General features: G+C 39.7%; 1 protein-coding gene across 1 annotated transcript in view; it reads right to left on the bottom strand.

Annotated features, from left to right (window-relative positions):
- The window catches only part of enpp1 (ectonucleotide pyrophosphatase/phosphodiesterase 1), a 29,351-nt gene that overhangs the window by 3,314 nt on the left and 891 nt on the right, over positions 1-25,146 (bottom strand). Inside the window, exons 2-21 of the mRNA XM_018661703.2 lie at positions 21,647-21,719; positions 17,640-17,700; positions 15,898-15,995; positions 15,736-15,815; positions 14,638-14,757; positions 13,337-13,446; positions 13,155-13,220; positions 12,973-13,045; positions 11,950-12,058; positions 10,846-10,977; positions 10,699-10,730; positions 10,433-10,560; positions 8,964-9,033; positions 6,900-6,987; positions 5,650-5,834; positions 4,282-4,321; positions 4,035-4,195; positions 2,343-2,478; positions 1,633-1,707; positions 181-313 (exon numbers count right to left, since the gene is read on the bottom strand). Of these exons, the coding sequence (XP_018517219.1) occupies positions 181-313; positions 1,633-1,707; positions 2,343-2,478; positions 4,035-4,195; positions 4,282-4,321; positions 5,650-5,834; positions 6,900-6,987; positions 8,964-9,033; positions 10,433-10,560; positions 10,699-10,730; positions 10,846-10,977; positions 11,950-12,058; positions 12,973-13,045; positions 13,155-13,220; positions 13,337-13,446; positions 14,638-14,757; positions 15,736-15,815; positions 15,898-15,995; positions 17,640-17,700; positions 21,647-21,719 (1,970 nt within the window). The remainder of the gene's footprint in view (positions 1-180; positions 314-1,632; positions 1,708-2,342; positions 2,479-4,034; positions 4,196-4,281; positions 4,322-5,649; positions 5,835-6,899; positions 6,988-8,963; positions 9,034-10,432; positions 10,561-10,698; positions 10,731-10,845; positions 10,978-11,949; positions 12,059-12,972; positions 13,046-13,154; positions 13,221-13,336; positions 13,447-14,637; positions 14,758-15,735; positions 15,816-15,897; positions 15,996-17,639; positions 17,701-21,646; positions 21,720-25,146) is intronic.

Here is a 25,146-nt window from a genome sequence, read left to right as displayed (position 1 = left end):
ATAAGTAGTTGAACAGAAGAAGGGATTTCAATATGTCACTTTGGGCTCTGGAATAATATAAAGGTAATTTTTCAGGTTAAAAAAAAAATAATTAACTGATCAACTAAAAAAACTGATAAACTAAATTAATTGTTGGTTGCAAGTCTTATCATTTGCCTGGGCTGTGTGTCTATAACTTACCCTGCGATTGCTTTAAATGAATCAACGTTTCCATCAAAGTCTTCATCAAATATCGGCCCGCTCATGACATTGACTCCGTTCAGCTGTTGCGAATACTTCAGAAGCAGGACATCATGGAAATGAGTCCAAACATCTGTGGTTGGAAAGAATTCACACAAAATCCTTATAGCACTCCAACAATATACCAGAATGAATGATAATGCTATAGAGAGCAGTGAATTAAATTTAAAAATAGAAGAAAAAAATTATTTTAATGTGGAAACACCCCCCTGCAGAAAGGGTCATAGACAGTGTATGAAAAGAGATGTGCCACCAGGGGGCAGCATCTGTTAGCTGATTAATATTTAGGCCTCCAACATACACAAACTACAGTATTTGGAGGAGCTTTTTTCTCCAATGGTACCTCATACAAGCAAAAGAGAGAGTTTCCATTTATAGCATGGGTGGCCCCAGTGGAAACACCACCAGAGCCTTCTTGTCTGAGACTCCTCGGTAAATTAATCACCCAATAAAATCAACAAGTTTGAACAAAACCATGGCTCATCCAGGAAACAGCAGTGTTAAATCACCACTTCATGTCAACAACACACACTTTCACACACGACAGGGGAGATTTTGTAAGGCTGTGCAGTACTAACAGTGCAGGTACAGACATGATCCTCATGAGATTTGAGGCAGAATTACACCATACATCTATATGAGCACATATATAGTATAAGAATTAAGACAGTGAGCCAACATTTATCCCTGTCAAACTCATGTATTACCTAGATCATTTAAAACACAAAGGGTGGTTTCATTCATTCATTCAATCATTCACAATCCCATCTACTGTGTTCTTCTGCTCAGTCACACTACAAACTAAACCACCTTTAAACTCAATCTCATTGTGTAGGAAACTGTGGCGCCTGCAGCAGGATGGCAGGAGGATTAACTCTGGAAAAGTTCCTCAGACTAAACCTTTAATTGTACTTTACAGAAAGCGCTTAACTAAATTAAAGTACAGTAGTCCCATATAATCACAGAGGTTAGATCTTTGGACTCCTATTATGTATTCTTAAGAACCAATTGGAACCAACAGAACTAAAATATAGTCTGTTTTTAGAAAATCATCTTTGAAAAGTATAATATTGAGCAATAGAAATGGCTCATGAGATCGGGCAAACCACAATACCTGCTCTCGGAAAACTTGAATGTGAGTGACATTTTCACAAAACAGAGCATGACATAATGTCTAGTTGTGATCCAAAGCATCTCTTCAGTTCACTTAGTTAATTAAATTGTTTGGATCAAAAGCTCTTTCATTTAGTTGCCAAATAACCAAGCACCCCCTTCCTCTGACAAGTCTGGGTTTAAAGTCTGAACTCATGCATCACCATGAGTTCCCATTTGCAGCTTTGGGTGCAGCTAGAAAACCTGGCAGTCCGATAAATATTTGAAGGAGTGACTCACCTTTAAATGCAGGAAACATCGGTGCCATGTTGCTTGTGATTAGAGAGTCTGTCTCAGGTCCACTACCATTCAGATCTACAAAATGAGAGAATGGGTAAAAAGAGAATGTGCCAGCTACTTGGATATGGATAAAAACACAAATGGCATGTTGTAAAAGTCTGACATGGATACTGTGAAAATAAGGAATAAGGAAAGAGTTACTGGTTAAAACTTAACATGTTGGTGGAGTTTAATACAAAGAGGTAAAGTCAGTTAGGGTGCAGCTACTGTTGCAGAGTCCTAGGTGATGTCTTCAGATGTCAAAATACTGTGAACTGGTGATCGACTAATCAATTAATCGACTAATAAGTGCAGCTTTAAGGTCACTGAACTGCACAAATTACAGCTGACCAGAGCTGCAAGCGAGATAAAACGAAATTCTAATTCTGTTGAGTCCAACTTTCTTGCAGCTGCAGGGGTGCTTTTACTTCACTTTTTCAGTCTGTCACTTCCTTTAGTGGAGCTACCTGAAACCTGAATTTCATTAAAAATAGAGTGAATCCTCAATCGGGGTGGGGAGTGGGGGTGGCACAATTTTACATGAGAATGTGGCTCTGAAACACGTCAACTTGAATTCAACACCCAGCTGGGGACGAAGAGCTGTGACCCCCACCACCACAGCCACCACACACATACTGTACACACTCATAATAACACACACACACACTCACTGGGGGGATGCAGCAGGCCGTAGGACAGATTTGAGTTGTCTCTGTAGCGAAGACACAGCTGGCTGGCGGCCGGTGGGATGCGTACATCAGCACGAACACACGCCTCCGACTCTGGACTCAGGGGTCGGACTCTGGTCTGAGAGAGAGGATCAGTCAGCGCTGGACAGTATGGAGTGGGACTTCAGGCCAGCACTCTGGCTGTTGTGTAAGATCATTTGGTTTGGTTTTGCTTGGCAGGTCAGCGAGGGCACAGCGCTGTTTCTTTTTGCAAAGCTCTCTGAAATAATAATCTCATCTCGCTCCCCTCATAGAGGAAAATGCAAAGTTTTTTGGAATTAAATGTTCTTTTGAAATTTCAGTAAAACTAAGGTCTATGTAATCAGTTTACTTTCACAGAACACAGTGTCCAATAGAGAGAAAAAGAGAAACTTCTTAACAAAGCTAACAAATAAAAACCCAGCCTTGGGACAGAGCATTTCTCAGCAGCATGGCATGTGGCTCGCTTCATATTCCTAGATAAATAATATCCAGTATTTCTGTTTTTAGTAGATTTTAACCAACACCATTTCCCAAAAGCCCAAAACTACAGACGCAATAGGACACAGACAGGACAGAATGATGTAGGCATTTTTAGACAGCAGAGATTACAGGCTAAAATTCTGGAGAAATTACTTTAAAAGAGAGCCTTGGTGGACTTTTTGGCTATGGAAGAAACCGAGCTACGATGACGTAAATGTCCGTGCTGCCTTGTTGGTAAATTTTCATGGGAGCTGTAGTTTTCATTTTTTTCAGAAAGGCACTTGAAAGAAAAGCAGAATAAGAAAATGCACAGAGGCTAGTCTGGATGTGATGCCATGACTTCAGTTCGCTATAATAACTGAACAGTATTTACTTGGGTTTAAATGGAGATTTCAATATCTTCCCTAAAATAACTTCAAAATCACAAAGCTCTTTTCAGAATACATCTTGGAAAATATTTTGAAATTCATTTTCAGACTTAGAAAATAAAAAGTTACCAAATTTTCTGTCCCTGATTACAGGCAGGAAAAAATGCAGCATTTAAACGGATACATATTTCAAACACCCTGTGTGTATAAGAATAGAAATGCAAACTTGTTCTGAGGGCAGATCAACAGCACCGCCTCACGCTTGTCATTGATTAATTGATTTTGTAGTAGGCAAACTAGCTTGAAGCTAGCTTTGTATGGAGATGTTAACTCTGACAAGCTGTGAAATTGAAGTTTTCTGTGGGCGTACCAGTGGGTTGAACATAATACTGTATGTTATACCATGACACAAAGAACAACCTAAATCAAGCCAAAATGAACACAGTTCAAGCCATATTTAACTAGTGCTGTGTTTGAATAGAACTTGAATGAAAACAAATCTACATCCTCACTTTGTTCTATCATTCAGACAGTAAAGCACAACAGTGTAAACTCTCCCGGGAATGTATCGCTCTGCCTGAGGTCATGATTTACACTAAAGCTCAACCGCGTAATGAGAAAGACAAGAGCTGCTTGAGCCAACATGAGCACGGAAGATGAGTAACAGCTGCTTAGAGAAAGGTTTCAGATACTAAACAACCTCTTGCAATCTGCTGCCAAACCCTAACCACAGAAGAAATATAGCTGGGACAAGTCGACTGAACAGGCTATGTTTAGAGATAAAAGCTCCAAGTGGCAGACTCACTAGAGGCTGGATGGTGTACGACACCCAGAGGGGCATGAGGCGGTCTCTGCTGTATCCATTGAGGTAGTCAGAGTGGTGCAGGAGGCAAAAGCTGGTGTCTGGTTGGACGACGTTAGGGGTGCCAAAAGGGTGGTGGAGGCGACGCAAGCTGACTTTAGCACCTAAAAAGGGAAAATGTGTAAAACATTGCACAAAGTTTACTCTAAAAAAACATAATAAATGCAAAGATAATTAATATGATACTCACTGGAATTGGTCGTCATGAGCTGTCTGTTCATTTCTGTCTCCTGAAAATAAATACACACTTCTTGTTAATACAGTTTTGTTGATTTTGATCAAAGGTCAATTCATTGTACTTCTTATTTCATGAACTTAAAGGATTGGAAAAAAAAACTGCTTTTTGCAGCCAGCCACGAGTCTTTATATTTTTTTTCACTCGCTGCTCTTTACAGATCACTTCAAGTTCTGAGATATTTTTATGTAGACATGTTGCACACATAGCATGTCTGAGATCTACCCTCAGATTTTTAAAGACTTTAGAGTCAGGGGACTGTCAGGGCCGTTCCAAAAACTTCAGCTTGTGTTTCTTTAAGTAGTTCATGTTGGATTTTGAGGTCTGCTTTGGATCACTGTTCTGCTGTAGATGCCAGTTTCTCTTCAGTTTAATTTCTCTTGACTGACTACAAGACATTTGCATACAGAATTTGCTGATATTTGGTCAAACCCATTCCTCCCTCTGTTCCTGCAGTGTTTCCTGTGTCACTGACTGCTACACAACCCCAAAGCTGAACATTTCCAACCCAAGGCTTAACAGGTATTCTTTTCATCAACTGTGCAACACACCTTTTGTGATTGAGGACAAAGAGCTCAAATTAAACCTTAGTGCTTGTTTCCAAAGTGACTCTGGCTTATCCAGATGTTACTTTGCATGGTTCAGATGTTGACATTTGTGATGAAGTCTCAGGTTTCCTTCTGGTGATGCCTCCATGTAGACCCTGCTTATAAGTTTCTACTTAGTTATATCTATTTTTTTTAATCTTCTAGATGTTGTCTTGATTTCCACAACTCCCCTTATCTGCCATCAATTATCTTCATTATCAGATCCTCAGTCAGATAGTTAGAGGAGCCCCTGGTTGTTGAGTGCTACCACAAGTTCTGAGGTGTCAGAGATTCTATTCAGTGCCAACATGCTGATGTTTAGCATTTTAGCATGCTAACATTTGTTAATTAGCACTAAACACAAAGTGCAGCTGAGGCTGATGGGAATTTCAGCAGTGTTGAAGGGAAATTATTGGACAAATGATTGTACAATAATTGAACTGATGATGGTGCTAGACGACATGTTAAGAAATGCTTTCACAATTCATCTGTTGGGGAACATGAATATTTATACTAAATTTCATGGCAATTCACTCAAATATTTGACTCCGCAAATCACAGGGGATTACTAAACTTACCAGAAGTCAGTTGCTGGGCACCATAAATGTCTTTGAATGCAACCCACCCCACAGTAGTTGAGATTTGCACCAAGATGATGGACATTGCGACCCCCAGACTTACGAAGCTTCTGTACGGAAAAACAAATGCACGACGTCAACAACTTGTTAGCACATACCTTTTCCTTGGTTTGGGATGTACAGGTGCACTGCAGGTCGTCACTGGGGGCAGGGTTACTGGCCTCACAGGGGCTGTCATGGGAGAGCTGCGCTGGGTGAACTGGAAGGTGGACTGGATGCTTCATGAGGTGGTTGAGACTGCCATGCGTCCCATTGTTTGGAGAGGGACGAATACCGAGGAGATCTGGATGAAGAGGAGGGTTAAAGAAAAGGGTGATACGTTTCAGACACTATGGCAGACACTAACACAGTCAGTACACTTGATACAAACAGGAAAAAGTTTCACAACAGCACCAGACGCAGCTTTACAGTCTATTCAGTTAGGGCAAGTAACATTAGGGGTCACTGGGGATTCAAACTATTCAAGCAACAAAAGGCAGGAACAGGCTCCACTGGTTGTCTCTGTATCTGTTGAAATCCTTGATGGCCCTGTGAGTCCACTGAATTCACTTCTACTCTGAGCACTCACTCATTTCCTTCTTATTTTTTTCTTTTTATTAAATCATTAGCAACAGTCCAAAGCACACACAGATGTTTTGGGGTCTGCCTTGCTCACTGTGTGTGTGTGCATATACTAATGTGGACTGTAGACTGGATATGTGGTGTGTGCTCACCCTACTTGTGAATTTATACTATTTCACCGCAATACCTGAACAAATTATTGGAAGTGAACAATGAATGAATGTAAATTTCCCCATTGTGGGACTAATAAAGGATTATCTTATCTTATCTTATGATCTATACATGTCTTAAATGTGTTTTTTTTTTCCCTGTGGTTCTTTTTTAGAGGAAAAGCAACAAACTGAATTTCTTTACAGTTGCACCTGTTTCCTCTTGTGAAATGATGTCAACTGTGTTGCTACAATAAACCTGTAGAGTGTTCACTTCTGAGAGGAATACGATGGCTAAAACTTGAACTGAGAATTATACCAAGGTTGTAAAAAACATTATGTTAACATTAAAAATAAGATGAACTGTGAACAGCAATTATTTGGTGATGAACTTTCAGTGACCATAGCTGGTGGTCAGCAGTATAAACAGAAAAACAAGCTTTACAAAATCATCACCACTGGACACTGACATCACCTCTCTTTATATATTTGTTGCTATACACCTTGTTTTCAGTGTTGTTGGAAACAACCAAACAAATACTATTAAACTAGAAAACACACACAACAACAGCAAAATATTCAGTTTCAGCAAAGGAGGATATAATCCAGTAAAACTACGCTCTTACAAAGCAACTTACCACACATGAGGTTATACACTTCAATGTTTTCAAAAGGTGGCACAACATTGTTGTTTTTAAATCCTGGACCGTAGCCAATGAAGATTGCCTGGAAAAATCAAACACACATTAACATACAGACATTCATTCATTTATTTGGAGGCCTGAGAGACACTGCTCAACTGAAGGCCTTCATTTAAAATCTTTCTGTAAATATCAAGAAGTCAAACACCCGATCCTACGATTAGGCAATGTGTAAATATTTGAAATGAACTAAAGCAGTAAAATGACCTCACATAACCTTGAAAATGTAAGTTAAGGCCTTGGTTGGGATTTGTGGATATTTGCAGGTGAGCAAAACGACTATTTAATGCTCCAACTTTTGTCTCTGTTGTGTGGGAGCAGACAGAGGAGTTGACTTTTCTTGACTCAGACATTTTATTTTAGAGATGCCAGCCGCCTTCTCAGCTAATTATACCGAGTGAAATTCCAGTGCGAGCCACATCCTTAGACATACACAGACTCATTGTGATGACTGACATGAAGGTGGCAGACAGGAACACATGTCAAAATGAAACAAACCCCATCCAAAGCTGAGGACGTGTAGGTGGCGCACAACAAGTGTAATTACTGTACATGAGTAAAGCTGTAGAACTACACAGTATTTGCTTGTGTGGTTTCATTTGCAGAAATTACACAGATATATTGTGCTTATATACAGACATTAATTCCTAAATCTAGTGACAAGACCAGCCAATCAGTTTATCTTGGGGTTCAAGAGTAAAAACTGATTTAAATCCTACACTGTGAAGTAAAATGTAAATGAAACTAAATGAATCTTCTTTGGTCCTCAGCTACTGTAGATCTGCCCTTGAGCAAATCATTTAATCCCCTGTGGAGCCTCTGAGTGTAGCAGCTGTTCAACCTCTGAATTATGGAGATACTGAAAAGGAGCACATGTACTCATAGGCCCTCTCTACATGATAACTTATCAATGATTTCTCTTTACAGGAAGTTACCCCTTACCCTGAATGTTGGATGAGGATTTATTGTAACATGGGAAGAGTTGTTCCTTTTGTTGATGGAAAACTTATGTACAGCTGCTAAAACTTAATCGTGACTTGAAGAGTGTCTGGTTCAACTGATCACTGGCTGTTTTTCTCAAATATTTGCTTTGATATTGTGCAATCTTGGACAGTTGTGCCTCTTCAGCTGGTGTTCAAACAAAACAACCCGGGAAAGGAGGGTCACTCTTAGGTGAGACTGGACACAGGTCATAGGCATCACAAAACCTGGGATGGGACAGTAAATTCTGTTTGCTCCTGTTGCTTTGAAACACTGAGAACCATAACTCACCCAGAGCCTGAAAAGTACCACTTCCTTTATACAGGTTTTATATTACTGGCTGTGATTATTGGCTTTATTAGTGGTTAATAAATAATTCAAAAATGTGTTATAGATCAGTTGCAAGCCCTTAACATTATGATAAGTCTTTTTAGCTTGTTAATTTAACTGGAAGACCCATTCAGTGAACTTTACCATCTGGAAACAGCTCATTAACATCCACAACTGCAGACTTTGAACAGAGATGGAGAAAGATATGACCCCCTATTAATGACTTGCAAACATTTGTAATTGCAGACCTGCTATCTTATTAGTGAGTGACAAACCCATGAGCAGATATTTATGGTTTATCACTACATGCCCATTGGAGACACAACAGGAAACATAACTTTAGAACTGCATGGCCAGTTTGTCATCTGCAGCTACTGATATCTGTTTTATACCATTATACCATAATACCCCATCATTCACAGTGCGTTATTAGTTAGAAAATAAGAAGCAATGACCAATGTCCACAGAGGGAGCATCCGTCCAATCAGCTACAGGAAGGGCTAATGTTAATGTCTCAATAGTGATACAAGCAGCTGTCAAGTGTTTATTGTATAGTCTACTTGAAATGACAGAAGGCCCAAGTGAATGTCTATCAAGCTTTGCTAGACTATAAATATTTTTACATTTAAACAGGATATGGCAAAAAACATTCATCGTTGTTGAGAAACACACACATCCTTCCTTCCTGACCTGCATGTTGGTGAAGACGTTGTCTGAGCCATGGAATCCACCAGTGCAGTACTTGAGTTCCTTGCGGTTACTGAAGACATAAAATAACAGACATAAAGATGTAGGGTGAAGGTCAATGAAACACAATTTTGATAGTTATTGACGTGTTTCCATCTAATTTTAAAGCAAATCCTCATCCCAAATAATCTCAAATTCAGAGTCTTAATACAGTCTGACTACATTCTGTTGTTTGTTGCATTTGTTAAGAAGACAGATTAAATTCTTCAGCTTGAAGCAATTTTCTATGATTATATGGTTTCTATACAACTCCTCTCCAAAATGTCATGCTCTATTATACATGCTTGCTGAACACTAATGACTATAAAAGTTTCAACTTCTGTGTGGCCGAGGACACTTTTCCTTTTCCTTATCATCAGACATTCACATCCATTTCACTGACTCTTTCTTTAATTGCCACAAGATTTTGCAACTCCTGACCAAGTACTGTAAGCTACACACGATAAAATCTATGTCAAGATTTTGTCTGACATTACTACCTCAAATTTCAAGATAAAAATACAGTTAAGTCATAATGTTTGTCATTTGTGCTCTTTACAGGAATTGTTTTGCAGTTTGGGAAATATATTTAGTTGCTTTCTTTGCCAGATCAACACCAGTCACGTCTGTACGCTAAATATCAAGCTAGAGCCAGAGGGTGATTAGCTTAGCTTAGTTCAAATGCTAAGCTAATTACATGCTACCTGTAGCTTCACTTCATTTAGCACTGATCTTCTCATTTAACTCTAGCAACTTAACATATTTCCAGGAAATGTTGAACTAATATATTTTAAATTCCAATCAATTCAATTAAAAAGATAATTTTGACATGTGGTTACTGAAAAAAAAAAATCTGAAGTGAAACGGGAGTGGATGACATATGGACACATCATGCAGCATTACTGGGAAATGGTACAGTAATTATGTTGTGTATCTTTGCAGCCAGAACAAGGAAAGCTGCTGAGTTTGTTTTCAACTTACCAGCCATGTCTTTTGGCTACAATTCATGCTAACACATATATTGGAGAATATATCAGGACTTTTTTAAGAACTCAACTCATTGTGTGTTTGGTGGCTCTAAAAACTAACATGTTTGGCAGCCAGAATTTTCATGTTGGAATGAACTATGTCTGTAATGGGCTTACAACAACACAAATCACTGACACTGTTGCATTTAACCAGTCGCTCCCTCTCCAGATTCTTTCGTACATTCTTGACACAGCTTGCATATTATTTTTGTAGTTTTGGTTTGGTTTTCTAAATGAGTTTGACCTATGCAGGGTTTGTTTAAAAGTAGTGATGGTGCTGGTGAGTATGATTTACTACCAGTGGGATGATGGCAAGACTACAGAAACACATTGTGAAGACCCCAGCTGTGATAAACCAGAATTATTCATCTAAATTTAAAGACATTAAACTGGCCGTTCACTTACAGTGCTGCCTGCCAGCCCAGCGTCATATAGAGATGTCCTCTCTCTATGCGTTTGTTGTTAGCAAAGTGCATCCTTTTGGGGAGGTTTTCTTTGAGGTATGGCCTCATTGGCTGGTTAGGGGTCCTGCACTTCAGATCAGACACAGAAGAGGAGAATCAACACACCACAGAGTGAAGAATGGAGTTGTTTGATGTGAAGCTAAGCAAGCAGATAATTTTTCATTCTTCTTGTCAACACAAGAGTCACATTCAGAATAGTTTGCATACCGACAGGTTCTTCACCAGGCCGTCAAAGTCGACTGAGGGATAGAAACACAGGACAAGGTCAGCCGCATTGGTTACAAACAAACCGACACTGAGTGATGCTGCAACGCTGGGAGGGAGGGAAGTCGGGAGTTATCAACATGAACTCACAGGAGAAGTAGTCCTCTGGGAGGTGAGTGGGTCTGATGCGAGCAGCTGGGCCTTGGATGACAGCGAAAGCGTCAGTATTTTCCTGGTAGGTTGACACAAACGCTGCCTTTTCACAGGAGGCCTCCTCCATGCCTGTTCAAAAAGAAAATATTACATTGTAGTCAGCTTTTTCATAAATGATGATTTGTATTTGAACTTGAAAAGAGTTTAAATATGTGACAAGGTTAGAATGAAAAATAGGGAGTTTGTGCCTTTTTTTAAAATCCATGACTCCTGTAAATGATTTCTCATGTTTTTTATCCCACGCTGATGTTGTTTAATTTCTTTCCCTGGAGATGCAAGGAATGATTTGTGTATTGATACTTAGTATGACATTTATCAGCATTGTTTTGTGTGTGACGTAAACCCTGACAAATCCTTCTTTCATAATGTTTGATGACTAGCTGCTGACAAATAACTAGCACAGTACGTCAAAATGAATATCTTCTCCTGGAAATGCTGTCTTTGATGAGGACAACTGGGACACTCCCATGTGCTCCCACACATTGATCTTTAATGTAGCAAATTACAAGCTTGAACATCAGGTTTCCAGATGTGCACGGTAACTTCTCCTTACAAAATATCCTCCGAGCACACCACTGACAACAGTTTTTCCCCAATTTACTCCCAGATAACAGACTCATTTTTCTTCGGATTACTACCTGGCATGGTTCTGTAGTTTTCCCTGCAACAGGTGCAATGACTCAACCAAGTCAAACATTTGAAGCTGACACTAAACCTCTAAAGTCCCCTCAGTGCCCCACAGGCTCCAAAATGATGCCATGTCTTACTACTGTGAAACCACAGAGAGTTAAGAAGGAAGCACCATGTTGGACTGTAAGCAAATAAACAGCTTTTAAAATCCAAAGAAAAAGACAAAGAAAGGAGAAAAATAAGACCTTCCTTTATCAAAAAGTGTCAATTTCTCTTTCATTCTACAGAGTAAAGAACTGGTTGATGTAATTTCAACTTTTCAAACAAAAAGTCAGAATTCACTCATCCATTAGTGATTGTTAGCTCATTTTTTTCTGTTACAGCTGTGTTGAGGCTGTGTGGTCATCTCACCATGGTCAGATATGATAATCAAGTTGACACAGTTGTGCAGGTTTCTCTCTATCAGGCCATCCATCAGCATGCCCAAAGTCCTGTCCACGCCCTGCAAGGCTGAAACCACCTGAAGGCACAACACCAAGATTTAGGGTTTAACAGAGTTAACATGTCACTGTGGCAGGAGAACAATGTCCAAAAAAAACTATGAGTCTGTCATGTAAGAACACCGTGCTTCAGCAGATTAATCAATTAATGATTAAAATGGCTTTGTCTGCTCTACTCATAATACTGACTCTATTGAGTCATTTAAAATTAGGAATGGAGGGATGATGCTACATGAAAAACAAAAAAAAGAGGCTCCACCTGAGAAAAATCAACAATTCTGACAAGGTTGAATGTTGGTTACATTGATATATAGAGCTGGAACTATTAGTCGATTAATTGATAAGCTGATCAACAGAAAACCTCCAGATTACATCTTTTTTTTTTTACCTCATGTGATATTAAATGGAAAATCTTTGCGTTTCAGACTTGTGGTTGAACAAAACAAGCAATCTGAAGACATCGCCTTGGGTATAAGGAAATTATAACGGGCATTTTATTGACCAACCCAGTCATCAATAACAAAAATCATCTTTAGCTGCAGCCCTAGTCATATATCACACAGCTCCACAAGCAGCATTTCACTAAAATAATCTTAACTGGCTTTTTCCAGATCTTACAGCTGCATCTCATGATCATCATCAGTAGATGGATATTTTTAACAATCCTCAGCCCCTCATGTGACCTCCTGTTATCACATCACAGCAAGGGTTCACACTTTGTATGGGATGATAACAAAGAAGACTCAAACTCTGTGAAATGTGACTGAAGGCTCTGGAAAAAGCTAGTAAGAAGACCTTGAGCTGAGACTCGAACCACTATGTCAAAAGGTCAAGAAGAAGCAAATGTGCTCCAGACTCACTTGTTCTGTCTGTCTTTTAGGTTAATCAACAATCAGCTTATAGTTGCAGGTCTAATGTTTAGTGAATGACTGACCTGTGAGCTTGCTGGCCCATAACGGTGTCCTGATGTGTCAGGTTCATCCAGGTACAAAGTGAAGAAGTCAGGTCTAAAATTACAGAGGCAACAGTCAAGTGTGGTGTTCATTGATTTTTGCAGGTGACTCACAACATGTTCTTTGTAATGATGATATCTAAAAAAAAAATAAAACATGATACCTTTCTCCCTGAGGTAAACTGAGCCATTCAAGCACTGACGACACTCGGTTCTGAAATGAAATGCTCCTGTGCACCGAAAAGGCACCATGTAATTTATAAACACATCAACACACCACTGTATCATTCCATTACATGTGCTGACATTTCTTTAATAGTTTGTAATGTAATGGCTTCATTCTTACTTGTCATAAACCTTGTAGAGATTTGGGAAGGTGCCATTGATGGCTACATCTGAACCCGGCCAGAAAAAGGTTCCTGTTTTCAGTTTTTGACGCATGGCAGTGACCCAGACCTGAGGAGAAGAGAGGAGAGGAGACAAGAAGAGAGGAGAGGAGAAGAATAGAGGAGAGGAGAGCAGAGGAGAAGAGAGGAGAGGCAATGTGACAAAAGGAAGAAAAGATAAAGGAAAGGTGATGTTAGGAAAGACAGTAAAATAAATGAAAGGAAGGGAGGAAAGAGGAAAGGAAATTAAAGAAAAGTAAATGAAGGAGGAAAGGAAAATAAAGGAAAAGAGAGGAGAGGAGAGAAGGAGAGGAAAGGAAAGGAGACGAGATGAGAGTGTCATCTAGAAGCTCATGATTAATTCGGTAAGACTAACTGCTAATTCATTCATCACAGCAGAAGCGTTTAGTCCATTAGGATGAAAGTGTAATCCGTCACAGCCCGGACAAGTCTGACGGAAATCTAACAGCTTATTTTTATGCTAAATTGATATTAGACTGATCTGATGTGTTTTATTTATGCGGCAGCCATGTAAGCATATTTTGGCAGATGCTCTTAGTTGTATTGGATCAAATGTCATTATGAAAAAATGCATTTCAGCAGAATAAATCACTCTGCAGGGGTCATCTGGTTCCCCCCCCCCCCCCCCGTGGAAAACCATGTAGACCACTGCATGGTGTATTTTCAAGAGGAGCAGCCTGTCACACAGTTGAGGAATGAGATTTAAGAGGCCTCCCATTTGAATGGAAACCACAAAGCATCTAAACAAGCAAAACTCGCAGCCCTCACAAGCTGTCATTTAGCACGAGCAGAATCCATAATTATATCAAGAAGCTCATTACAGGGAGGGAGCCAATTCTCTGCGCTGAAACTCACCCACTGTCAAAAAAGACAAGTGTCTCGTGCCGTTCATCGAAAGCAAATGACAAAATGATTTGAGCACAATGCTTGAGATTTTTTACACAAAGCAAGAGCCTTCTCTTGATTCATGTCAGGTCTGCCTCGAAATCAGGGTGTGTTAACTTTCACAACAATACTGTCTGGCTCAGACTCTCAGATGAGTGAAAGAGATGTTATGAAAATACTGCTCTGAGCTGTCCTGCTGTGGCCTTTCTAAACAAACACTAATTCTCCTGACATGGTCTAAACCATTTTTATTAGGTGTTATTTTTGGGCTTTGTGGCTTTTATGAGACTATTATTTACTGAGCCGTAAGTCCGCAACTTTGTGCACAATCTTGTAGCTGCACAGATTCACTTACTGGCTCTCCTTGGTACCATTTTGGGTTGAATTTCTCATCAGTTTTCAAGCTGAAGAAAGCGTTTCGGGTCACGTCGTACATCTTGTTGTCCACAATCCCGTGAGACTCGGGATAAAGCCCCTGCAGGAATCACAGGTTAAATAAACACACAGTCAAGGTGAGCTGCTTTGATATTGAGTTAGCATGGATTTACAGTGATTACCTCCTCTCTTCGATCTACCTAACCTAAACATTACGGGTGACTGCAGCAGTTTATTTTAATTTCAGCATCTGTTTTCAACCAGCAGAGTTCAAATCCACTTTGTAAGCCCCCTCAGTTCTGCTGTGGTTTATTTCACAAGCACATGTAAGCCATTGGGCCTCAACACCAACTTTCTATACCATCAAGCAGAGAAACTGGCTTTACAATCGCATAGAAAAGCCTCCACATGTAGAAGTCCACCACTGAACTGTAGCATAGTAACAACAATGGCGGTATTAAGTGCATTTACTCAAGTACTACTGGGCTTTTTACTTTTTGGGAGGACTGAAAAGTCATATTAGAAATCCAAATTTGTCTCACAGTACTTTGTTTTTCTTTCCTACCCTATTAACCATCTCACAGATTTATTTTGTGATCCTGAGCCCAAGGGTGAGAACTAGGCTGGACTAATTTCAGATGTCTCAAACGATAAGTTTACCCTCTGAACTTCTCAGATGGCCTCTCTTAAATCACAGGCCAAACACACAAAAAAGAGAGATTATGCTCAAGTCTGAAAATAAACACATATTTGTGAAGCATTACTTTGTTTTTCCTCTTTCTTTTCCCACTAATCATCTCACAATCCCTCAGATTTATCTTGGAAGACCTTGTTGGGGCCCGATCCCCAAGATGGAAACCACTAGTCAGATCTTGCTGTAAAAACTCTAGTACTTTCTCCTAAGTATGATTTTGAATGGAAGACTTTAACTTGTAATGGAGTATTTTTACATTATTGTAACCTACTGGTACTACCACAATGAGCTGTTCTTCCACCACTGACAAAACAAGTTAGTGTGGCCATTTGTATCCAATAAATCAACATCTGACTGTGTAAATACGCCAGAAAAAAAACTTACAGTCACAATGCTGTAGTGGTTTGGGAAGGTCTTTGTGGGATAAACAGGCCTCATGTATGGTGTGGTTGTTCCAGCCTCCCCTGCAACACAGTGATGTTCAGTCACACCAGGATGCCTGATAAACCTTCAAGAGCTGTTGTGTCAACATTGTCGGTGACTTACGTAACTTGTTGATGATGGGAACATGGTTTCTGTGATCTTTCAGATACTCTGCTCTGAAACCGTCCAAGGACACCAGGATGAGAGGGGACTTGGAAAAACTGGGCAGCGTGACAAAGAGAGAGTGTAAGGGGACACTGAGGTGTGTGTGTGTGAATGGAGCATTATTCAGCAGGAGACACGACTATCTCTGGCACCAGTACTGTAGAGGTAGTTTTGTACAGTAGGTTGGTGTATAAGAGAATACAAAGCAGCTCTTTGACTGAGCCTGCAAGAAGAGAAATGAGAGAAAAACAGAGACCACACAGGCGAGGAGAAACATGACTCTGCTGATGATGAATCAAAGACTCAGAGTTAGTATCAGCACATTTCTTAGTTCGCAGAAATGAGACATAGAGCAAATCCTTTTTCATGAAATTAATCATATTTGTTTCAACACAGTTCTCTAAATGTTGCAACATTACCCATGAATAGTGATGTAGTTATATAAAGTATCATAGCAACACAGTGCTACCTCAGTACTCTCCAAGTACTAACCAAATTGTGTCCATCGAATCAAGTAACAAAAACATGTCAGGTATCCAAGGCTGACACTGAATGTTTGGTCATATTCTTAGACTTTGATCAGATCTAATATAATGTATGGGCAGATATTTTCTAATGGAAACCACGTGCTATAACTTAATATTAATCCACTGAGCAGTTTGGGGAGTACTAAATGAAAACCTTCCCCTAAGTAGAGAAAAAAGGAAGGAATGAAGAAAGTTTAAGGACAAAAGTATTGTTTTAGTAACAGTGTTGAAACTCAGGCATCAGTATTTAACACTGTAAAATACCCAGGCCTATATCTAAATTATAATTTGTGCAAGTACCAACAGCTAAAGCAGTATCAACTGACTTAACAATATACAACTACAGATGAACATATTGTTTAAACAGATTAACTGATTCCTAAAAAAGGGGGGAATTACAAATATAGGTTTTAACCAAGAAATTGATTCCATTTCCTCTAGCTTTCCTTTTACTGTTGCATTTACAATTCATGTGCAAAATGATCTGTATATTTAAGAAATTAACATGTAAAAAAAAATTGCCATCAGTACTTTCCAGCAGAGTTGTTTCTTTGCATGTAGAGACCAAACCACATATTAAAATAAGAGCATGGTTTACCAATAGAGACAATACAAACATACCCATGAGAATGAGTGACTTTGATATATAAAAACACAGACAACATTCATTTGTTTAAAGATATTTTCAAACCAAAAATAGCTAGCCACAGGTTCTTTTCCATAGAGTGTGTCTGGGGTTACTCCCTTACCAAAGCAGAAACACACACATATGTGACCACACTTGCAACACATGCCTGATTACTCAGAGTCATTAGGGCAGTTTCCATAGAGACGGTTACTTTTTTCCACTAAGCCAACACCATCGTAAAAAACAGGAATCATGTGTTTGGGTTATTTATGCTCTTCTACAAAAACGAAGATGAGGACACTGAACTGCCAGACTGTGACGAAAAATAGCCCATTTTTTCTCTGTAGTTACAGTTTAATATCCACTAAGACCCATCTACTGGCAGCAGGGGCCCAACTCAGGATAGCTGTACTAAAACATAGTAAATGATATCAGACAGGAGCTGATGTAATCCAAACAGGGCCAGCTGAGATTTGAGGCATTATATTCTTCTAAAACCACATCAGTTCTCACATTACAACAGTAAAACAGTAGTTTTGTATTACCCAGGTGGACACTGTGGCTGTAGAGGTTCTTCAGTGACTGCCTGCAGCCAAACATCCCCTTCTGCAAAAGAGGAGCATTGTCAGTGAAAACTCAGGTACATTTCCAGTCACATCTACTATCATTAACATGTTTCTCTGAGGTAATCTGGCTTTAAGACAAAATAAAGCAACCTGCCTTATTTTGGAAGTGTCTGAACTGTAATAAGAAACCATTAAAGTGAATATAATTGACATTTTTATAACGTATCACTGCGAAAATGACACAATGAAGAATTATCACAGGCTCCCCTTGGTTTTATGGAGCTTTATATCAGCTCATTGTTAAGCTGTCCTCTTGAAACTTTACTGTTTTGGTCCTGTCTCACTGCTCTCATTGGATTTTTTTGCCACAGCAGGAAGCTGTTTTCAGTGAAAAACATCTAAAAACCCACTGCAGACTACATATTACTCAGCACCAAACAGCAGGCGGAAATAGTTAAGAACCAGCTGGTGAACACAGTGGAGCATTTAGCAGCCAAAGAGCCTGATATTTCCCTCAGGAGTTGGAGGAGACCAAAAATTGAGCGAAAAGACAGAGAATATTGGTATCAGATACGCTCATCAGGTGGCCAAAAACATGACTCCTAATAAATAATGATGTTGCTCTGCCACGGCTGCATGTCTAAGTAGACAATTGTTTGCCAACAAGTTACTATATTAACTTAAAAGGTGCTGATATGTCAGTGTTGCTGCCCCCATGTGGCAAAAAAGGTTTTGCAGGTTAAATGCCCCTGAAAATTTGATTCCAATATTTCTTTTTTAACAAACATTTTAGACAAACATCCTATTTATTGTGTTTAAATGTAAAACTGCATCTTAACTGTCTCATCAAGACTGTGTAAGTGTAGTCAGATAAGACTTAATACAATATGCTGGCAACATAAACAACAATAACTCACCAGCTAATGTTGATTAAAATGTTGTTTAACTTTAATTGTTAAATAAAAACAAATCACATCACCTTTTTCCAAACAGCTGGAAAAGCAGGGGCCAAAACAGAAATACAGAAAGACCAAAAGCTGCCCTAACTGGGAGAAAATCATACTGTATGTACATGTAAGGATCCCTCTACTGCAGGTTTTCAAGGCTTTGGCATCACTGACTTGTCTGACTCGCATAAAACAGGATGTGAAAGTGCACAAATTCATAGTGAAGTGATTTTGTTATTGACACATCCATGAGACGATGGAAGACAGAAAGACAGAAGTTCCCGGTGTTTCCTGGCCAGCGAAGTCTTTCCACTGATTTTTGGATCAAGACGGGAGCATGACTCTGTGAGCCACATGAATACTGTTATGTAAAGCCACAAATGGATAGCAGCACAGAAAGACTCCATTAGCCAACAGAAGATACTCGACCATCAAATTTTTACTCCAGATTTAGTGCTGGGCAGCGTGTTTTCACACACAATAGAAACCATCTGAACTTTGCTGTCATGGAGACAAAACAAGTTTTCTTAAGTAAGTGTGATGATTTGACTCATTCTGACCACATATTTGTGTATTTTTAGGCCATATGTGTGCTTAAAACATGGGAGATCACTCTCCCAGACTCATTTGATTTACTAAATCTGAGACAATGAAAGGGAAATCAAGTGATAAAAGGGTCTTCAGTATCCCACAGCATGTGCAGGTTTTTAAAACCGGCATTAATTGATTGTTTTTGGTCAAGCAGGGGCAATGCAACAAGCTGTAAACACAACACTGACATACAGTACATTATAGTGAATGTCTTAGCAGCAACAGTTGCCTATTCATACATCCAGCAGTCACAGAGCGACATTGAGTTAGTCTTGATTGTGCTTCTGATCACCTGGCCCAGATGTGGAAGTAGCATTTGACAATAAGTCATAGCTGTGAATAGGTCAGACTGAAGCCAAGGACCTAGGTGTATCCTGGGCCAAAAGAAACATAAATATGTGGCCAGAATTATTTTGCTATCTGGGTGGGTGCTGGGCAGATAGTGTACTGTACAGCTTTTTCACAGAAATCTGCTATTGTTGGAGAAGATGGTAATGAGAGCAGAGAGAGTGAACTAAATATACATATCCTCTACTGAAAGCTCTAATGCAGCTCTTGAAGCATTTGGAACAAACTGTATCTTGCTCAAGGACTTTCCCACGGACAAGGTGACTCCAGCCAGGAAGCTTTGGGCCAGCTCTTTCACCTTTCAAGCAACTGCCTTCCCTACACATCTGTCAAGTCTGCTGCTGACTGGACACATGACAGAGGGAGTCTTAACATGTTGGTGAGAAAGCCCCTCCTCACTGCCTCTCGAGGCCAACAGTGTGGTTTGGACCGAACGTGGGGATGCTCCGTCTCAGGAGACAAGTTGCTGTGGTCTATAATCCACGGGAAAACCCAGTATTTTACACTACACGCTGTCAGCCTGGGTTATTTTTATTTCTCTTAATCTGTTTCCAAAAACCTTACCAAGAAAGCAGCATTATGAAAGATGTAGAAGTTCCAACTATACTGCACAGAAGTGAATAACGCCAAGTTTGGATGGGTGAAAACTCAAAATTTACTCATCCCATATGGCTTTCATGTTAGAATGGGCAGGAAATATAAGTTAAAGGGGAAATGCCACAGCAGAGAGAGCACCCCACCCAGGCTGGGGACAGCTGCCCACAGTCACCACGGCTGCCCCCGAAATGGAAGAGGGGTGTTTTGGCACGGTGGTTTGCAACAAAGAGCATACTGACGCCACTGCCCACGTCTAACCAGAGGCACTCTATAGCTGCAGAAAATATGCCAACCCCAGGTCAACATTCCTGTCTCACTTAAATGTGTGTTTATGACATGTTTTGCAGTGGTGGCCAAAAAAAAAAAAAAAAACGTATTGCACTATCCTGAGAGAAACATATCCTGTGAACAAATCATATGCAGTCTCAGAGGTTAACATTCACCTCTCTGTCTCTCTTTCACTCACTTCTTTCTCTAATGGCTGGTTGGTAACTTGAGCCTCCCTCACTGCTGCTCTGCACACTCCCACTTTGGAGTTTCTGAAAGAGCTGAAGTGGGGCGTTAGCAGGCTCTACATTAGCTACATGTAGGCTTTCTGGTAGCCCAAACCTCAAGTTTGTAGCTTCACAGTGGCAGGACGCAGGCTTGTTTGTCCCTTGGCCCACCGATGATTTGCAGTGTGTATTTTCACCAGCCTTTTACTGAATAAGTGCTCTGAAATGTAATCTGAGATAGTTATTTCTGTATGGCTCTTGCTGCTGCAGCCACTGAATCTTTATTCTCTGTCAACAGTGTGTTACAGAGTGAAAGCCATGCCTCACAAAAACCTTGAAAACTGGTGCAGTTTTCAAGGCTACTTGTGTATACACAAGTAGCCTCCCACTCATTAATCCTTGTGTTCCCAGGTTGGATTTTGTGGGGATTGAGGTCTGCAGTATGTATCTTTTTTGAAAAGACAACTAAGGCTACAGAAGTCAGAAATGTTCAAATAATGCTGTACAGACTTTAAAGTATGCACCAAATACTCAAGCTCAAGTTTTAAAATGTACCCTGTGGAGTTTTTGACCACTAGTAGAGTAGTGGAGCAGTGTTTTTAAAAGAGTGGGTCACCAAATATCTTAAGTATGTCAGCATGTGTGAGCTGGTGACATGATACACAGTCTAGCTGATGGTTTCACACTATCCCCGCAGAGCAGTCGAATGGTCCTGGTGGGGAAGAGTGACATAAACATTACTCTGTTTATGAAAATACTCCACAGGGTACATTTAATTAGTAAATTAATAGTAGAGAGCTGCCAAGAAACAAGGGGAGAGAGATGGAGATGTAACAAAGGCCTCCAGCCAAGCCTGGCTAGATTACTGTACATGGTCAGTGCCCTAATTCCCTAGAACACTGGAGTGCTTTGATAATGTAGGTATTCTTTACTGATATCTAAAAGGTTGTAAAATCAAGACACAAAGACATACTGAATTATATGCAGATTAATTAACAGTGAAGCCCACCTGTCCCACTACTGCGGTTCTTCAGAGAAAGCACCACAGCCAGGATGACCACCAGTAAGCACAGCAGCAGAACCTGAAGTCCAGAAAACAAATATTATGATATTTTTCCAAAGTTACTGAAAATAAATCACACACAGTTGTTAACAAACATGATTTAAGATGTTTAGATTGACTGGCTCTGGTGAGCAGACGGTAAAAGCAACAAGAGGTAAGAAACATGATCAACAAAGTGCCATTGCTAAAAAAAACAATCTACCATCATTTTGCCTGATAGCAACTATCTTCGAGTGAAAATTCAACGAAATGATGACCTTAAATTTGAAGCTTATTCTACTGGAACTCCAGACACACTCTAGTGTCCACTACATGCCTTTGTGACCATAATATAAACATTGTGCAACAGGCCTCTGGCTCCTTGACAGAAGCCATAAATCAGGACATTCTGCAGAACCATTAAGACCTCGCTCAATCAATACAACAGAATACGTGCTGTAACTACACCACAGAAAGACTGTTTTGAAGCCAAATGCTCTATGTATGGCAATGTCGGTGGGTTGGTCCACCACTTGGGTCCATCTAAACAACTATTGGGTGGATTGCCATGAAAATTTGTACAGACATTCATGATTCCCAGAGGATGAATCCCAATGACTTTGGTGATTCCCTGACATTAGGTTGACATTATTGTTTTTTTGTGAATGTCTTGATAACTATTGGGTAGACTGCCATGAAATCTGATACAGATGATAGATGAATCCTAATGACTTTCTTGGTCCCCTTTCTTTTTCTTTAGCACCATCTACAAGTCAAAATTTGACTTTTTATCCAATATTTTTGGTTTATGACCAAATACCTATAAAATTGATGATATTCCTGTCAGCATTTAGCTCAAAGCACTGCTGTGCCCAAGTACAGCCTCACAGGGCTGCTAACATGGCTGTAGACTCTTAGTCTTGTTATCCTGTTTATAGATCCAGTCTTTGATACTCTCATTCATTCTTATTTTTGGGTGAGAAGGGATCAAAGTCTTGCAGTGCTGAGCAAAGGGGGGCTGTTATTTATTCTTTAAACCTGATTCTAATCATTTCCACCTTCCCTCATACACCATTGCCAACTGTCCAAATGTTGGTCTTGGCCCTGTAATTGAAAAGTTAAACTACGATGGAGGCCCAGCCTCTTCTTTATCTGCTACTCATATCTTTGCAGCGGTGAATGGGGGGAGGGTATGTAATTAGAGGGGCGTTTCAAAGAAATATAAATCAGTCTATTTAGAGATGGGGGTGTTTAGAAGTCTTATCATTGCTGCTTATTTTGAAGCCCCCAGTACGCCCACGCCAGGCCTGCAGTAGCTATCATGCTTGTTTAATTGTCATGGGGTTTAAGAGTTGGTTTGAAACCTTGATTCAAAGTGTGTTGCGAGTTTTAAACATTCTGTAGTTTGTAAGTCAGTGTTTTTCAAACTTTTTGGCTTGTGACATCTTAATTTATCTCAGTTTCTTAAAGATAGATTCGGCTCTATCCCTTTAACCATATTGTCCTGTCTAATCTTGGGACCACTTGCTGTCGGGAACCACTGTTCGTAGTAGAACTGCAAATGCACTTATCACATGACGTTAAAATCTACCACTGAAAGCAAGTAGTTTAAGTAATTTAAGAGTGCCTCTCTAAACAAAAATTGCATTTTATTTCTCTTTTATTTTTTCCTGCTGCTGGAGGAAGCCTATTTTCTAATTCCTATCTTATCTCGCTATTAACAAAAAAAGAAAAAACCGAAACATATTTTAAAGTTTTAAGACAAATAACATTCTCTGACTCAACTCTAGATTAGATATTTTCATGCTGTAGTCATTCATGCTCTCTAATTATTGCATACTAGAAAGCTGTAGTAGCGTGCAGTTAAGTCTCAAAAGCACTGGGAATGTGGGAATCATCCACCACAAGTAATCCAGTTAGTGTGATTCACATACAATAAGACTTGGGAATTCCTAGACAGGTATGAAAATATGCTGCTATGTGTGCACGGTGTCTGGGTATGTGCACTTATTTTCTCCAGCTTTAGGTGGAGAGAGAGGGATGGAGAGAGACCTGGCCTCTTGAGAAAGCCTTTAGACGTGGTCTTTGTGGGCTGTGAAAGTAAACAGTCTGTCTGGTGGTAACCTACTCGTCTGACGCTGAAAACACACTCTATTGTCTACACAGTAAAGATCTGATTAGACTGTTGGGAGTTGAAGTCAAGCTGGGCAGCACAAACTGGAGCATAAAAACTTCTTCCTACAGTGACTATTGCTCTGAAAAATTTAATGGGTAACTCCTAAGATGTAACATGCAACATTACAACTACTAGCAGACGTATAGTGGCTGATATACAACAGGACAGAACTTATTGTTGTCTAGACTTTGCCACATGTGTATTTAATGAATGCCAAGCAGACAGCAGCTAAAAATGTTGGTTCCTGTGGTTTTAGCTGGAGTTTGCAAGTAAATAGTTAGAAAGGTGTGTATACTGTGAGGTGATTTTTCCTATCTGAACAGTTTATATTTCAGTGATGAGGCAGATAAGGCAGATTCCATACAACCTAAACCCACAACTTTCAATTCAGCCAAATACATCAATTAGTTTTACTGTAATAAACATATTTCTCTGACTGTAGCTACATAAAAGCAGTATAAAACATATAATCACATTTTTCTTTGCAATTCTTTCAATTATGGTTTTAGTCTTCATGTAAATCCCCAAATGTATCCCAGATTTAGCCTGCATGGAGAATATGTGTGGTTAGTCTCCATGCCTCTAGGAGCTGTGAACAATAAAAGCTGCTGTTGTTTTCTGAGACTTTCCCTCTGTGACAAGAATCAAATTCTGGGGGAATACAAAGAAAATAGTCATGAAAATGTACAAACAGATTTAGATCCAGATTGTAAGATAGCTAGAAGTAGTAAATCAGTAACTGGGAGTAAGTAACTGGGCTTGTTTTTTTGGCCTTAAAGTGCGCACAAGATAGTGACTTTTGGCAAATGTCAGTCCAAAAGCAGAAATAGTTGCCTAGTAAAGCCATTTTTCATTGTTTTAGGGCATTTGAAGCACTGAGAAAATCTTCGTCAAATTAATCAGTGATGAAAACAATCTTCACTTGCAGCTCTAAAGCATGATATTCATATGTCAACAACCAACAAAACACTTGAATTGACTTCTGCCTGTGTCCCCTGCAACCCCCTCAAACATTCAGTATAAACATCTGAAATAGTCCATTGTAAAACAAAGTGGCTGTTGAAACTCTGCGCTGACTCTGTGGCTGCAACAGACTTTCAGCTTTGCCTTTTCTCTTCTGGATCACAATCTGCGCTGTGGTCTTAAAGGTCAAGTCTGTGCTATATAAACCAGCAGATGTTGTGCTCTATGTCTTTGCATTGGAGTGAAAACACATAGTTTACACTTTCACACCGTCAGCTTCAGGTGTGTGACAGCTGAGGATTAATGACACTGAGTAAACAGTGTAGCA

The sequence above is a fragment of the Lates calcarifer genome, linkage group LG7_1 (genome assembly GCF_001640805.2).
Source record: "Lates calcarifer isolate ASB-BC8 linkage group LG7_1, TLL_Latcal_v3, whole genome shotgun sequence".
Classification (NCBI taxonomy): domain Eukaryota; kingdom Metazoa; phylum Chordata; class Actinopteri; family Centropomidae; genus Lates; species Lates calcarifer.
Note: the sequence above shows the minus strand (reverse complement) of the source record. Positions and strands in the feature narration are given on the sequence as shown.